The sequence below is a fragment of the Eschscholzia californica genome, unplaced genomic scaffold (assembly GCF_041429995.1).
Source record: "Eschscholzia californica isolate CP2 unplaced genomic scaffold, dmEscCali1.0.p SCAF_3, whole genome shotgun sequence".
NCBI classification, from domain to species: domain Eukaryota; kingdom Viridiplantae; phylum Streptophyta; class Magnoliopsida; order Ranunculales; family Papaveraceae; genus Eschscholzia; species Eschscholzia californica.
The window spans coordinates 62,639,526-62,655,189 of NW_028238420.1; the positions used below are offsets into that span (position 1 = coordinate 62,639,526).

At 35.2% G+C, this 15,664-nt stretch overlaps 2 protein-coding genes across 2 annotated transcripts; both read right to left on the reverse strand.

Moving 5' to 3' along the window:
• Positions 1 to 9,207: 9,207 nt before the first annotated feature.
• LOC147553029 (uncharacterized) lies at positions 9,208 to 10,161 on the reverse strand. Its single transcript, XM_086668673.1, has 2 exons — positions 9,723 to 10,161; positions 9,208 to 9,623 (listed from the first exon to the last, which is right to left on the reverse strand). Exons 1-2 carry the CDS (start codon positions 10,159 to 10,161, stop codon positions 9,208 to 9,210), a joined length of 855 nt encoding a protein of 284 aa, XP_086524799.1.
• Positions 10,162 to 13,385: 3,224 nt separating this feature from the next.
• LOC147553030 (F-box protein CPR1-like) lies at positions 13,386 to 15,127 on the reverse strand. Its single transcript, XM_086670592.1, has 2 exons — positions 14,980 to 15,127; positions 13,386 to 14,754 (listed from the first exon to the last, which is right to left on the reverse strand). The coding sequence occupies exon 2, from the start codon at positions 14,729 to 14,731 to the stop codon at positions 13,511 to 13,513; it is 1,221 nt and encodes a 406-aa protein (XP_086526718.1). The 5' UTR covers positions 14,732 to 14,754; positions 14,980 to 15,127; the 3' UTR covers positions 13,386 to 13,510.
• Positions 15,128 to 15,664: the final 537 nt, after the last annotated feature.

The following is a 15,664-nucleotide window of genomic DNA, read 5'->3' on the forward strand; positions in this document are numbered from 1 at the left end:
TGAACAGACCAGATCGGTCCGTTCACGGCTCCGGCGAAGGGAAACCCCCTTCGCCGGATTTTTAGAGAGAGATGAGAGAAATTTTTTTTTTCGGGAAGTCGCCAGCCGGAAAAATCTCCTGCCGGCGACTTCAATCGGAGAAGATGAAGGTGAGTTGGAGAGAGAGAGAGGGGTGAGTTGGAGAGAGAGAGAGGTGAGTTGGAAAGAGAGGTGATGTGGAGAGAGAGAGTTGACATGGAGAGAGATGTGTGGTGGAGAGGAAATGAGGTGGAATTATAATTTTATTTTTATTTTTAATTTTGAAAAAAGATTTAAAGGAAGGGTAGTTAGGACAATTACATCAAAAAAGGGGGTCATATTTGAATTTACGAAAAAAATGGGGCCATAAAGGAAGCTGGTCACAAAGTAGGGGGTCATATAGGAATTAACTCTAAATTTTATCATTTCCAAAAAAAAAAAAAGAATAGTTTATATATGGGTAGTATTGGTCCACCGCGATAAGACAAGCCTACGTCTGAGCAAGATTAGGTCGAAGGAAGCACAACCTAAGTAGACTGGCTAGTTTCAGGACTAAATCGAACTGATCACTAAAAAATTAAGGTTATTGTCGACGGAAGGAAACCGTCGGAAACATAGAAGAAGCTTTGGCAAAGATTTCTCCCGACGGCAGCGAGGAGTCGGCTTAAAAGGCGCCGGCATTACTCTTGCCGACGACAATGGTGACAGAATTTTTACCGTCGGCCCTAGTACTACCGACGGTTTCCTGAATTTTCACTACCGTCGACATAACTTAGTATCTTCTCAAGAATGCGTAACCAAACTTTATGGCCGATATAAAAAATAATCATCGTTGGCAATATGATTTGGTGCCAAATTTCGCGCGCCCTCTTGATAGCCGCTTATTCCGCCGCCGGACCTTATTCGTCGTTATAACATCTGCCGACGGACCTTATCTGTCGCTATAACTTGTGCCGACGGCACATATAGCGTCGCAATAATTTTTTTAATTATCTTTTAATCAATTGTTGGCACCCGTTGCTGCAGTAGGGGATCCATAAATTGCAGCAATATAATAAATAATAACCTGATAAACATAAATTTCAAAACAAATCGATAACACATCAATCCAAAGGTAAATATATGAAGTTCAACTAATCGTAAACTACATAAATCTATAAATCTAAAGGTAAACTTATAAATTTCAACTAATCATAAACTACATATAACTATCAACGTCAAAATCATATATATATAAACAAAACTCCATTCTTCAAAATTCATACTTCTTCATCATCAAATTCAATCCCTACAAAGAAAAGGAAAGAACACGTATCTTAATATCGAATGACTTAAAAATTGAGTTTGATTCAAAGTCAATAAAATAATTTAGAATAGTAAAACCATACAAAGGGGAAGATTCATGAATAAGAAACAAACAAATGCTGAAAGTGTGACAAACCATGTGAATTTCAACATAGTCACACAGATATTATACATTACTGAAATCCTAAAACTTGGAAAATACATATCTATTTGAAACTCAAGCTAGACTAGTGAAGTCTAAATGGATTGAACAAACTTGTGTTTCCATATAATACTCCATCTTAAATTCAAATTAGCTGCCTACGTATCTAGGGTTTATTTACATTCTATAGTAGATTCAGATAAAGTATCTCTCATCCAAACACATTATTATATTGCTTTTGATTTGATGATGTAATGTCTGATTTAAAGTTAGTAGCTATTCCAAAACAGTTAAAAATTGTCATGGAATGAAATGAGTTATCTCATAATAACTCATTTTGATTAGTTAAGAACCATTTTTAGTGAGATGATGATTCCCTCACCCATTTTATCTAATAATGCCTCTCAAGCTAGACTAGTGAAGTCTAAATGGATTAACATTTTTAAAACCACACAAAACAAAGAATAGAGTATTCTAATCGAGCAAGTAGCAACTTACAGGTTTCAAGGAAGAAGAAGGAAACACTGAAACAAATGGTTTCAAGGAAGAAGGAAACTGAAACAAAGAATAGGTATTAGCCCAACCGTTACAGTACGTAACAAAGTGTAAGGTGCAAGTCATACGCATGAAACACACTCAAAAAAATGTAAAATGAAAGCAAAAGACATAAGCTCTGCTAGTCCATATATAAAATGGGATAGCTCAAAGTTCATAAAATGTATAAAGATTAGAGAAAAGGTGTGAGCTTTCAAGGAAGAAGGAAATGCTGAAACAAATGGATTGAGAGTGATTGTTATTCTCTCCTTCCAAGCTAATTTTGAGAAGAAACAATGGCTACTCCCCCTGTTAAAATTCAAATACAAATAAATCACCAAAATATGTTAAATCGACGACATATCAATACTTATTTGAGAAGATTAAGTTAAATATACCTGTGATGAAGAACCAACACCCTGCAATGAAGAACCAGCACCCTGTGATGAAGAACCAACACCTTGTGATCGCATGATATTCATAAATTCTTTCAATTGTGCTTTCAAAGAAGAAAGTTCCTCTTGTAACTCAACATTCTCCTGCTTCATGTCTGAAATCTCTTGATCTATTTTGTTATTAGTTGCTGAAGATTGCCGAGGAAATAGAGACCTGGCGAGTCGTCTACTTCTCCATCAATACTTTGCATTACATAATCCCTTTTGTTCTCCATATCTTTCTATAAAATAGAATAAACTTGTTCAATGTCTATAATTCTATCTACACAATCATTATGAATAATAAAACATTATGAGGTGTAAAATAATTACTAGTCGTTCGACAGTAATGAGGTTTACTATTCCTTTGCCTTTACTTGTATAACATTATTTAAATAGATCCATTCGAGTAGGCTCTCTGTTATTTTGTTGCCAGAACTGTAAAATTCAACAAAAGCACACAGTAGTTAAGGAGTTAATAACATTACAAAGAAAAACACGACGAAGAGTTAATCACATAGTGTTAGATGATTTCCTGACCCAATGAAAAGAACGACAAGCACAAGAAAAATGATAACTAAGACACACACACACACAAACACAATAGTATTTGAAGAAACTTGTGCGAGTTTACCCCATGAGAGACTTGTGCGAGAGATCTTGATCCAAAAGTGTGATAAAGCTTCTGAGCAGCCCTAAAATTGTATCATTTTATAATAGTATTGATAAAAATATTGCCATGGCCGCTTCCTCATGCAAATCTCTCCCTTTTCATCTTCTTGCCCTAAAATTTGTTTATTTCATCTTAATGTTGTTGCTTCTTATCTTCTATTTCTCTTTCTAATGGAATTATTTGAAGACCCACAGAAATACTTTCTTAATCCCTTGAAATATATTAGATAAATCACACTTGTTTTGGATGCTTACAATTGAGAATTACATAGGTATTTATAATCTAAAACATGACTATCTAAATTATGAATACTTCAAACCTAAATACATGTACTAGATAATACATGAATTCCAAAATACATGAATTACAAAATGCATGAATATAATTAAAGTCATGAAACACACATATTCATGTACCAAGATCAAGTTTATTATTTCTAACACCCTCCTTTAAACTTGATTCTTCATAACTCCAAATAATGCTCTCAAGTGCTTGAAAACATGTCCTTTGAGTGGTTTAGTAAAAATGTCTGCAATCTGATCATGCGACTTCACAAATTTTAGTTCCACCTCCTTTTTTATGGTGCACTCTCTAAGGAAGTGATACCTTGTATCTATGTGTTTGCTTCTACCATGAAACACCGAATTTTTAGCCAATGCAAGTGCTGATTTGTTGTGAACATAAATGTTCGTAGCTTCCTTTTGAACAAGTAATAGAGTGTTAAGAATTTTCCTAAACCATATAGCATGACAAGCACAAGAAGTTGCTGCCACATATTCAGCTTCACATGTTGATAAGGTCACAATAGGTTGTTTCTTCGAGCTCCATGTAAAAGTAATATTCCAAATAAAGAAAAGAAACCCAGTTGTACTCTTTCGATCATCAAAACCACCAGCCCAATCGCTATCACAATAACCCACTAATTTAAAGTCCTTAGAGTACGAATAAAATAATCCATATTCTAATGTACCTTTAATATAACGAAGTATCCTTTTTGCAATTCTCCAACGAGTCATTGTTGGCACCTCCATGAAACGACTAATTACTCCAACTGTATAAAAAATATCAAGCCTGGTGCATGTCAAATATCTAAGACTTCCAACCAATCCCTTGAACAAAGTTTGATCCACCTTCTCTTCACCATCAAACATTGAAATTTTAACTCCACATTTCATAGGATTGCTCACGGGTTGGCAGTCCTCCATTTGAAACCTTTTGAGAATTTCTTTTGCATAATGTTCTTGAGAGATAAAAATTCCTTCATTGGTTTGTGATGGGCCTAGAAAGGTTACCCTAAATAGGTCTACACCCGCAAGTGCACGGGCGTCAAGTTGTAATATTTCCGGTTAGACCGGTTCGTTCCTCAGAGACTAAATGAAATCTATCCTAAGACTTGGAAGTAACTCGGTTTTTCTTTGAAAACTGTTTTGGTGATTATAAAATCAAATACTGAAATAAAATAAATAAAAATGAACTCAAAGAACTCAAATGGGGGAGAGACCTAGGATTTTAGAATCCATCTTAACACGTATTAACAATGACTTAATCATGCATATCTTTTCTTATCACTCAAGTTTCGGTAACCTATCATACCGAACCCCGGAAAATTTTCGAGTTAAAGCCGACTGACCCTAAAGTTGAAACTCAAAGTATCGGAATGTCGAACTCGCAACTATTATCCATCAATTAGTAAGCATGACTCATTAAAGAACTTAACCTAAACATGAGCCATCAAATCAAAAGCATAGGTAATGAAGAAAAATTCGAATATTCGAAACTATGAAATTCTTACAACGTTTGAAACATTAAGATATTAAGCATAAAATTATATCATCGAAAATAACATGTTAAAACTTCATCTAAAACCTTAGACTAGAAAAATTATTTACTCATGCTTATCAAAGATGTCATAAATGTTCTCATGAAATAACAATCAAGTGAGAGGGGAAGAAAATCACCAAATCTGAAGCTCTTTGTTGATGTTAGATGAAGAAGATTAGTTGAAGAAATGGATTCTTTCTCTGTCTCTGTGGCTCTCTCTAAAGAAAATATGAATTTACTTCCAACAGAGAGGAAAGGAAAAGAAACTCAATGATTCAATAGAAATAAATGACATTCAACCAACTCTCTGAAATTTTATTAACAAAGAACACCTCTCTCTTCAATCACTCTCTGTTATTAGAAGAAAAGATGATAGAAAATCTCTCACAAACTCACTCTATCCTTCTCTAAAACTCAACAGAGAACAACATAAACTCTCTTTCTCTCTATCTCTCTATCTCTCTCAATTTAAATCACTACTCTGTTTCTCTCTCTCTTTTTACTTTCTCTCACAAAAAGATTAACAAAGAAAAGAAAACAAAAGAAGAAGATGAATTAAATCCGAGAAGAGGCTCTCCCTCTCTCTGTCTCTCTCTCTCTCTAAAAATTTATAATTGAAGCACAGAGAGGAATAAAGAACAGAGAAATTATTTCTCTCTAGAGCTCCCTGTTTCTTGCTGTCCAAAGATGAGATCTTTCTCAATGCAAACGACCTCTGTTTATATACCCAGAGAGGAGTAACCGAACCAGTTCTTTCTATAAATTCCAATGATCTCTTTCTCTATAAATCAAATGATCTCTTTCTCTATTAAATTGATTTTTCAGAGAAGATTTCGAAAGTTCTTGATCTCTCTCTCTAAAAATAAGCTCAATTCAATAATATTCAAAATCTTTCCAGCTCTCTCTTCCAATTTCCTTCCTTTGTTCTTCCATTATCCCTGACTTCTAAAGAAATAACCTCTTCTTCAATCTCCACCTTTTATTCTCCTTTTGTAATTGGCAACAGTAGAGAGAAAGAAAGGAAGGAAATAAAACTCAAAGAGGGAACTCCAAAAATCATCTCCTTCTCTGTCTAAGAATAAATTCAGATTTAGGAGGGAGAGAGAATGAAGATTCTTGCCATACTTTCCCGGACCAAAGCAGCTGAATAGAGAAAGCAAATAAACCCTATTTGGTTCCTTTAATCTCTTTGATTCTCTCTCTCGGATCTTTATCTATTAACCGAATCATCTCTCTAAAGAAAATCAAATCAAAGTATCCTCTCTGTAATTTCTATCAATTTCCCTGTATCTCTCTAAGCAAATAAATCTTTCCAATGGTCTCCTTCCATAAATCTTCCAAATCCATTTGAGTATCACGAATCCTCCTGTTCACATTCCCATTTTCTCTCCATTGATAATAAATTTGTTCCTTAAATAATGAGATATGAGAAAAAGAAGGAAACAAGTTTGAAATTGGTCACGGGTGAGATTGCTGGAGTTGTCAAGATCATTATTCAGTGTATCATGGAGCAATATAAGAAGTTGTAAGCCAAACCTTGATGAGGCCACGTGTGGATAAAACCTTCCAACCGTTAGATTATTTGGTATACGGTATTATATGGCATCAGCTACATAGAATCAAGGACTCCCAAAAATCCAAATGTGCACCAGCCCTGTGACAGAATATAGCCCACACACAATTAGCTCTGCACACGTGTCCCTCTAGTTGATTTGGTGAACTCTCTTTGACTACAACTTTGACCTGGTCAAACTTTCCCGTCTGGACTCCGGTTCCACTTCCGCTTTCGCCGATAGATTCGTATTGGACTATACTTTCACATGAGCACTAATATTGACCAGAATACCCTTGTCATTAAAATGACCAAAATGCCCCTCAAGTATGTCTTTATCACGATGTTTTCGCGTCGAACTCCGTAAATGAGACCTGAGAAAGAAAATCAAACAAAACATCAGAGTAACAGCTCGAAATAGACTAACTAGTCTAATTTAGATATTCAGATGAGGCATTTTCACGACTCATCAGTTTGCTTCACCTGAATTCCACGATAAAAATTCATAAGTCCAATGTCTGTCATCTCAAATTCTTGAGTCATTTTTTCTTTGAACTCCTTAAATCTCACTTCATTATTTCCCGTGAAGATGAGATCATCTACATACAAGCACACAAACATCACATCACCATTTTTATAAGATTTAACATAAAGGGCATATTCATGAGGACATTTATTAAAACCAGAATCAAAGAAATATTTGTCGATTCTTTGATTCCATGCTCTTGGTTCTTGCTTCAAACCATAAAGAGCTCTCTTCAATCGAAGCACTTTGTCTTCATTTCCCTTGACAACATAACTATTTGGTTGTTTGTCGACGTAGACTTCTTCCTCAAGAAATCCATCAAGAAAAGCTGGCTTTACATCCATTTGATAAATTTTCCATTTATTTTGAGCAGCGATTGATACAAATAGTCTGATGGTCTCTAATCGAGCAGCTGGAGCAAACACTTCATCGTAGTCAAGTCCAGCATGTTGACTATAACCTTTTACCACCAATCTTGCCTTGTATTTTTCAACCTCTCCTTCGATATTTCTCTTTATTTTATAAACCCATTTAACTCCAATTGATTGCTTTTCTCTCGGGAGAGATGTAAACGTTCTCATGTCTCATTTTTCTGGATAGCTTTAATTTCATCATCCATTGCATCTCTCCATTTTTTTTCAAGACAAGCTTCTTCAAAATTAACAGGTTCTATATCAGAGAATAAACAAAAGGGATCAATGTTCTCGATTACCTCAGTTGATCCATATATATTTTCGAGATTTCGAAAACGTGGTGCCCTCTCACTTGAATCTGTTTCAGATGAAGAAGCTTCTTGATTTGCTAAAATTGGACTTGGTGTTGATGGAGGAGTATTAACTTCTGCTTGTGGAGATTCTAGTTCCATTTGCTCACCTTCTTGAAAAATAGGGAAAAAATCATAATTTTCACCCTCATTGATATTCCATTCTCACATTTTGTGTTAATCAAATTCAACATCCCTACTCAAAAAAAGTTTTCTTGTAGATGGATTATAAAGTTTATAACCTTTAGAATTTGCATCATAACCAACAAACACATACCTTTCACTTTTATAGTCCAATTTTGACCTTTCCTGGTCGGGAACATGAGCATATGCAATGCAACCAAACACCCGTAAGTGTGAAATAGTTGGTTTTATGCCACTCCATGCTTCTTAGGGTGTCACATTCTTTACACTCTTTGTTGGACTTCTCTTTGACAAATAAACTGCACAAACAACAACTTCCGCCCAAATTTCTTTTGGCATACATTTAGATTTCAACATGCTTGTAGCAATATTAAGAATTGATCTATTTTTCCTTTCCACAACACCATTTTGTTGTGGTGTTCTTGGAACAGTTAGGGAACGACGAATCCCATTTTTTTCACAAAATGAGTTAAATTCATTAGATAAAAACTCACCTCCTCTGTCAGTTCTCAAAGCTTTTATATTATAACCACTTTTTTTTTCCACAAATGCCTTGAACTTTTGGAAAGCTTTTAAAACCTCAGATTTTTTTCTTTACAAAATAAACCCACGTTTTTTGTTTATAATCATCAATGAAAAGTATGAAATACTGATTCTTACTGAATGAAGGTGGATCGATAGGTCCATAAATATCAGAATGAATAAGTTCCAATGACACCATAGTTCTTGTTGCCTCTTTTGGAAAACTCTTTCTTGATTGCTTTCCATAGAGACACCTTTCACAAAGTTCCTCTGGATTATCTATGAAAGGAAGTCCACAAACCATATTTTTTTCTGTTAATAACATCAATCCTCCGAACTATAAATGTCCAAATCTTAAATGCCACAACCATAAAAATTCCTTGGTGCAAGTCTTTAAGCACAAAGGAACATCATTTTGGAGAGTCAAAGTAAATTCTATTGTGAGACATCCCAACCTTTGCAAGTAAAGTTCCATCCTAATCTCTCAAGAAAAGAGTACGATCTTTCATGTTAATTTCATATCCAAGTTCCAAGAATTGGCCTAGGCTAAGAATATGACTTTTCAATTTTGGCACATAATAGACATCAGAAATAATTTTTGGATTTCCATTTTTCAGGCGAATGAGAATTGATCCTTTACCTTTGACCGGAATTTTGGATGAAACACCAAAGGTGATATTACCAGTTGCCTTTATCTCCACACATATTATTTCTTGCTCCATTATCAAGATACCAAGTATGACCTTCATCATGGTGTTCCTCTTTGAGTGCCATCAATAACACCGGTTCCTCATCTTCCTTTTCTTCTTCGCAAGGTTAGCCTGTTCATTTTGACATTCAAAAGAATAATGTCCATACTTATGACAATTGTAACACTCCACTTGTGACTTGTCATATCCTCTTTCGCTGTTCTCAAAATTTCTTCTTCCTCTTCCTCGCCCTCCTTGGAAATTAGAGGAGAATTTTCCTCTACCATACCCACGAGCTCTTCCACGACTTCGACCTTGAATTTGTCCATAACCACGATCTCTTTGACTCCGTGAATTTTGATCCACTTTGTCATTTGGAGAAATTCCCGAATATAATACTTTCTCAGTTGCTTCAGTTTTACTTCTATTCAATCTTTCTTCATGAGCTTGTAAAGAACCCATACGTTCATCAATAGTCATGGTATCCAAATCTTTGGATTCTTCAATAGCCACAACAATATGCTCAAATTTTGTCTCTTATGATCGAAGAATTTTTTCAATCACTCGAATATCGCTAACATCTTCACCATTTCATTTCATTTGGTTAACAATAGTCAACACTCTTGTAAAATAATCTGAAATTAACTCATATTGTTTCATATGAAGTGCTTCAAATTCACCTCTCAGGGTTTGAAGACGAATCTTCTTCACCTTATCCACACCTTTGTGAGAATTTTGAAGAATCTCCCATGCTTCTTTTGAGGTGCTTGCATTTGCAACTTTCTCGAACATCATATCATCCAAACATTGATGTATGAGAGTGAGTGCTTGTTGGTCCTTCTTCCTTGTCTTTAACAAGGCCTCCTTTTGATTAGGAGTCAAAGTATTTTCATTCTCAGGCTCAACATAGCCTTTGTCTACAATTTTCCAAGCATCTTGTGATCCAAGCAAAGCCTTCATACGAATTGCCCAATTGTCAAAATTCTCTTTACCAAGACGAGGAAATTGAAATGAAAACATACTACTACCACTTGCCATTCCTCTTAGAATCTTATGGCTCTAGATACCACTTTGTTGGAATTATTTGAACACACACAGAAATACTTTCTTAATCCCTTGTAATATATTCGATAAACCACACTTGTTTTGGATGCTTACAAATGAGAATTACATAGGTATTTATAATCTAAAATATGACTATCTAAATTACTTAATGCATGAATACGTCAAACCTAAATACATGTACTAGATAATACATGAATTCCAAAATATATGAATTACAAAATGCATGAATATAAAGTCATGAACCACACATATTCATGTACCAAGATCAAGTTTATTATTTCTAACACTTTCATCTCCATTACAATGGTCCTTGGAAGTAATAGCACAGGAAAATAAATCAACTAATGATAACGAGCGAGGTTTCTCATTATCTCTAATCGATACTATCTATTCACCTCAATCACCGTTCTACAATCCAAATCTTACCCACTTGGAACAAATTCAAGCTTCACTTAATATGTCTTACTCAAGATTAAATCGTTATATTGATCTCATGAACAATATTGGGAATGATAAGCTTCCTTATTTCGACTTTCCATTTAAGAGAGATCAGTATATGGGCGCTCATGTTGTACATTTTGGAATCGGTACCCCGCCTATCCAAAGTTATGCCATTATGGACACAGGTAGTGGTATCTTTTGGAGCCATTGTATTCCTTGCGTGAATTGTTATAATCAATTGATACCGGAGATATTCAATACCTATAAATCATCTTCTTATCGATGGTTAAGTTGTGGCCATGAATTGTGCAAATTTTCGCCAAGAAAAGGCTCAGGACGCCCTAATGAAAAAGTTTATGTCCTTATGGAGTTGGATATGGGGATATGACCTATAGCAAAGGTGATCTCTCTGTTGAAACCCTAACTATTCAAGACAAGAAAGCCAAATACACCATCTCAAACATAGTCTTTGGGTGTGGTCATGATAACAAATTCACTAGTCAAAAGGACAAATTTGTGCCTTTTCCACCAGGAATATTGGGTCTAGATAAAGGCAAATTATCATTTCTTACCCAAATGCAGGAATCTAAATTTTCTTATTGCATTTTATCTTATACTGCCGAGCCAGGTAACACAAGTAGAATACACTTCGGAGAAGCGGCATCGATCATTGGAGGGGTGACTCTATGCTAAACAATCCTGCCAATCCGAAACATTACTACGTAAACTTGGAAGTATAAGCGTTAACAACGAACGTCTTGGCCTCCCTCCGGGGACTTTTAACTCATCATGGGCACAAGGAGGAGGTGTCATTGTGGATTCGGGCACCTCATTTTCTTCCATAGGTGAGAAAGCTTATAATGCATTGGTAGAATCTATCAAGAGAAAGGCTGAAAGGCAACCCTTTCGGGTCAAAGACATTACGCAACAGAACATTTTGGACTATGTTACCGATGTACACTAAAGGATTTGTGGAATGGCACACCGAAATTAACTCTCCATTTTACTTGGGTGGATTTAGAATTGAGTATATTCAATACTTGGTTAAGGTATGACCGTGGAGGTGGAGATAAATTACCACTGTGGTGTTTGGCTTTCACTCGTGGTACGTCTGGTATATCGTTATTTGGGAAACTCCAACAGACTAATGTTAATGTAGGGTATGATATCCTTAACAATGTAATTTCTTTAAAGCGGGAAAACTGCTTTACTAAAGCCTGAACTACTAATTAGATTTCGGGTAATTTAAATTTTTGAGTTTCGTTCACTTTCCTTGATGCAATAAATATATTCAATTTGTTCGTAATCTCATCATTTTGAGAGGCCTAATCTTATGTGCATCTTAGCTACATTTATAGTATAGTAAATTTTTACCATTTCCAAATAAAAAAAACTAGTAAGATTTGTGCAAATGCGGGTATTGAGGGCTCTAATGCCTTCCTAGGATCCTTTTGGCTTGTTTGTATAATTTGTGCTTCCGCACTTTCGTTCATTCTCCGCATTTGCACAAATATTTAGTGAAAATACTTAATTAAGTAAGTTTGTAAAAGTGAATCTCCCCATTATTAATTTTCTATAACATTTGCCCTAATAATGCTTCTGATCATCCTATGAGATTCTAGTAAATGATCTTCTTTGTAAATGACAATCTTATTTGGGATGGTAATCTTGGTATTAAAATAAAGAGTTAATTCCTATTTGGCCCCTTACTTTGTGACCAACTTCCTTTATGACCCCCTTTTTTCTGTAAATTCAAATATGGCCCCCTTTTGTTAACACCATCAGTTAACTTTAGTGGTTAACTCTTTTGTTTCCATTATTGCCCTTATTATAAAAGAGATTTGGAAATTCAAATTTGGCCCCCTTTTTTATATGGGTCAATTAAAAAAAATCAATCATTTTGGACAAAGTTAAGGGGCCAAAATGAAATTCGATCTAAAAACACTTAAATACTTCATCTTACCCTCTCTCTCTCTCATCCACATCACCAAAACTAGACACTTCATCATCTTCTCCGTTGAAGGTCGCCGACCGGCCAAAATTTCCGGCGACCTTCAAATTAAAAAAATAATAATAATAATTTTCTCTCTCTTGTTCTTTCATCTCTCTCTCCTTCATATTTCTCTCTCTCTTCTTCTTTCCCTCTCTCTCTCAGCTCTCTCTCTCATCTCTCTATATTCCGGCGAAGGGGAGGAGTCCCTTCGCCGAAATATAGAGAGATGAGAGAGAGATTTTTTTTTTTGAGAATGAGAGAGAGAGAGAGATGAGAGAGAGAGAGAGGGACAGAAGAAGAGAGACAAAAATATGAAGGAGAGAGAGAGAGACGGAAGAACAAGAGAGAAAGTTAATTTGTTTTTTAATTTTGAAGGTCGCCGGAAATTTTGGCCAGCCGGCGACCTTCAACGGAGAAGATGATGAGGTGTCTGGTTTTGGTGATGTGGATGAGAGAGAGTGGGAAAGATGAGGTATTTAAGTGTTTTTAGATCGAATTTCATTTTGGCCCCTTAACTTTGTCTAAAATGATTGATTTTTTTTTAATTGACCCATATAAAAAAGGGGGTCAAATATGAATTCCCAAATCTCTTTTATAACAAGGGCAATAATGGAAACAAAAGAGTTAACCACTAAAGTTAACTGACGGTGTTAACAAAAGGGGGTCATTTGAATTTACAAAAAAAAGGGCCATAAAGGAAGCTGATCACAAAGTAGGGGGCCAAATAGGAATTAACTCTAAAATAAACAAATATTCACAAATGTTTATAAAATTAATACATCTTCACTATGATATAACCAATTAAAAATTACATAGATATGAATAAAGTAAAATAAGTTGCCTCGTAATGAATGGTCAACAAGTATTTCGGAACAAAGGTATTTCCTCTTACGCGATTAACCCCTCATCTCGTCGTACTACTACTGCATTTTTTTCTCCGAGAGCTTTCAACGAAACTAAAGTGTTCAAGTGAGGGATTACATTATTAGTATATAGTATTTCACCGTCGAGTTTTTCTATAATTGCAGTTTTAGGATCATAACGACAGAGAATGTAATTCTTCCGCATATGTTGTAGTGCCCATGCATGTACATTGTAGGGTTTGTACCACATCAAAACCTTACCACTCTTTGTAAATGCAAACAACTCATACTCATAAGAGACGAGTGCGCTATCAAAAACAATAGTAAACTCTTTGTGCCAACTCCACAATTTGTAGTCCTTTTTTGTTCTAGAACTACTAGCATCATTGTTCTCATTGAATGACCACAGGCTCATAGTGTGCTGATATTTGTGAAGAAGACATAATTTTTTCCCCAACACTTTAAGTTCGAAAAAATTACCCCGACCAGTAGCGAAACAAGGTGGGTTTGGAAGCACTAAGAACTTCTCTTCTTCCAAATCGAATGCAGTTATAGTTCTATCTTCACCTTTAAGCCAATGAATAGCACCATTAGCATAGGTACATTCCCATGACAACAAGTATTGTATGTCTTCTTTGTTTCTCCATTCCTTATCACTACCAAGAGTGTATACTTGGACAGAGCCAACCCATTCGACGTCCGAGTGACGAAACAAGATTCTAATAACTTTGTATTCATTAGTAGAAGAAACATAGCCAAATCCATACAACATTGGGACAATAAGATGGTCTTCCATCAAAGATTTATAGTCCAAGTCACCATTCGGGAGATTAGTTTTTTCTCTTGTAAGAGGATTGAAGATACACACGGTTTCGTGTAGTTCGAAAATTCCACTCATAGCAAGGCAAACTAAACCATTGCACGAGCCGATCAACATATCGTTCTCACGAATTGGAGGGTGGTAGATGTTTGTGCTTGTCTTGTTACTTTTTCCGTCGTTTAAATCATACTCTTCATAATAGAGTTGTTCATTTGATACATGAGCAGATTTCCCCTTCAAGTAGAGGTAACCTCCAGTCTTATCGAAAGGAAGAACATTACTTAGATACATTTTAATAAAGTAAGGTAGACGTAGGAGAGTTTCCCATTCTACGTCTCCGCCTAATTGCCCACAGTTGTAGAGTACTTCAATTGGTAATCGAGAAAATATTTCCAACTTCATATCAGTTGGGAGATCCTCCTCCATCGAAGTGTTTTACGATCCTTCAACTAAAACAAAACTTCTATTAGAAAAATCTAGGACACCCTAATCTTTGATTTCAAGGTCAATTTCAGATAGAAAATTAAATCAACGGCTGTGATTTAAAGGTCAATTTTCCTCAATCACTACTTGTAACAAAATATAAATAGATGGTTTCGAAAAAAAAAAAAACAAATATAAATAGAGTAGTAGCCTGGAAAGAAGGTATTATAGTGGAGCTGTGAGTATATTACCTTCATTGTTGAGATCCTCGAGACCAGATCTAGAGAAATCAGCAACAACAACTTCCATTTTATATGGGAAATTGAGAAAAGGGTTACTCTCAAGATTAGTAAATGAACTCCTTTTGATAGAGACTTTCTGAAACCTCAACTATTTGATAGAGACAGTGAAAGTAACGTACAAATATATAGAGAGAAAGAGAGGATAGAGATGAATATGAGAGTGACGGTTATGGAATGAGTGAGTCATTACAACTCAAGCAATTGAAATGTGAGTTGTCATTTGTGTCTAGTGATAAGGACAAGAGAAGTAAATTCAAACCTTCTTCTTTTGGAGTCTTTATTTGTTGTTTTCAAAATTTAAATTTTCATGCTGAGTTGTTGCAAAAACTTTTGAATTTTGTTGCTTAGGATCCGTTTGATTGGTGTAAAAATAGGGTTGGAAAATCTATTTTTGTAACTGTTTGATTGAATCATAATTGTGTGAAAAACATTAGAAAAAAAAAGAGTCGAAAAAATGATGATTTTATTTTTTGTGAACTTAATCCGTTAATTGGTGCCTTAAACCTCTTCGACATTACATGCCTCAGGATGTTGTAACTAGCTTGTTCTAATGGTTCATTTCAAACGATGGGATCCTTATATTTTGTGAACTTAAAGAATCCCAAAGATTATTATACTTTAGAAAAAGATATAA

Excerpts from the sequence above, each read along its gene's own strand:
- LOC147553029 (XM_086668673.1), bottom strand. The coding sequence starts at position 10,161 with ATGGCAAGTGGTAGTAGTATGTTTTCATTTCAATTTCCTCGTCTTGGT. Across the intron at positions 9,624-9,722 it reads GTTGACTATTGTTAACCAAA|AATCCAAAGATTTGGATACC; the intron begins TGAAATGAAATG and ends TGGCTATTGAAG.
- LOC147553030 (XM_086670592.1), bottom strand. The coding sequence starts at position 14,731 with ATGGAGGAGGATCTCCCAACTGATATGAAGTTGGAAATATTTTCTCGA.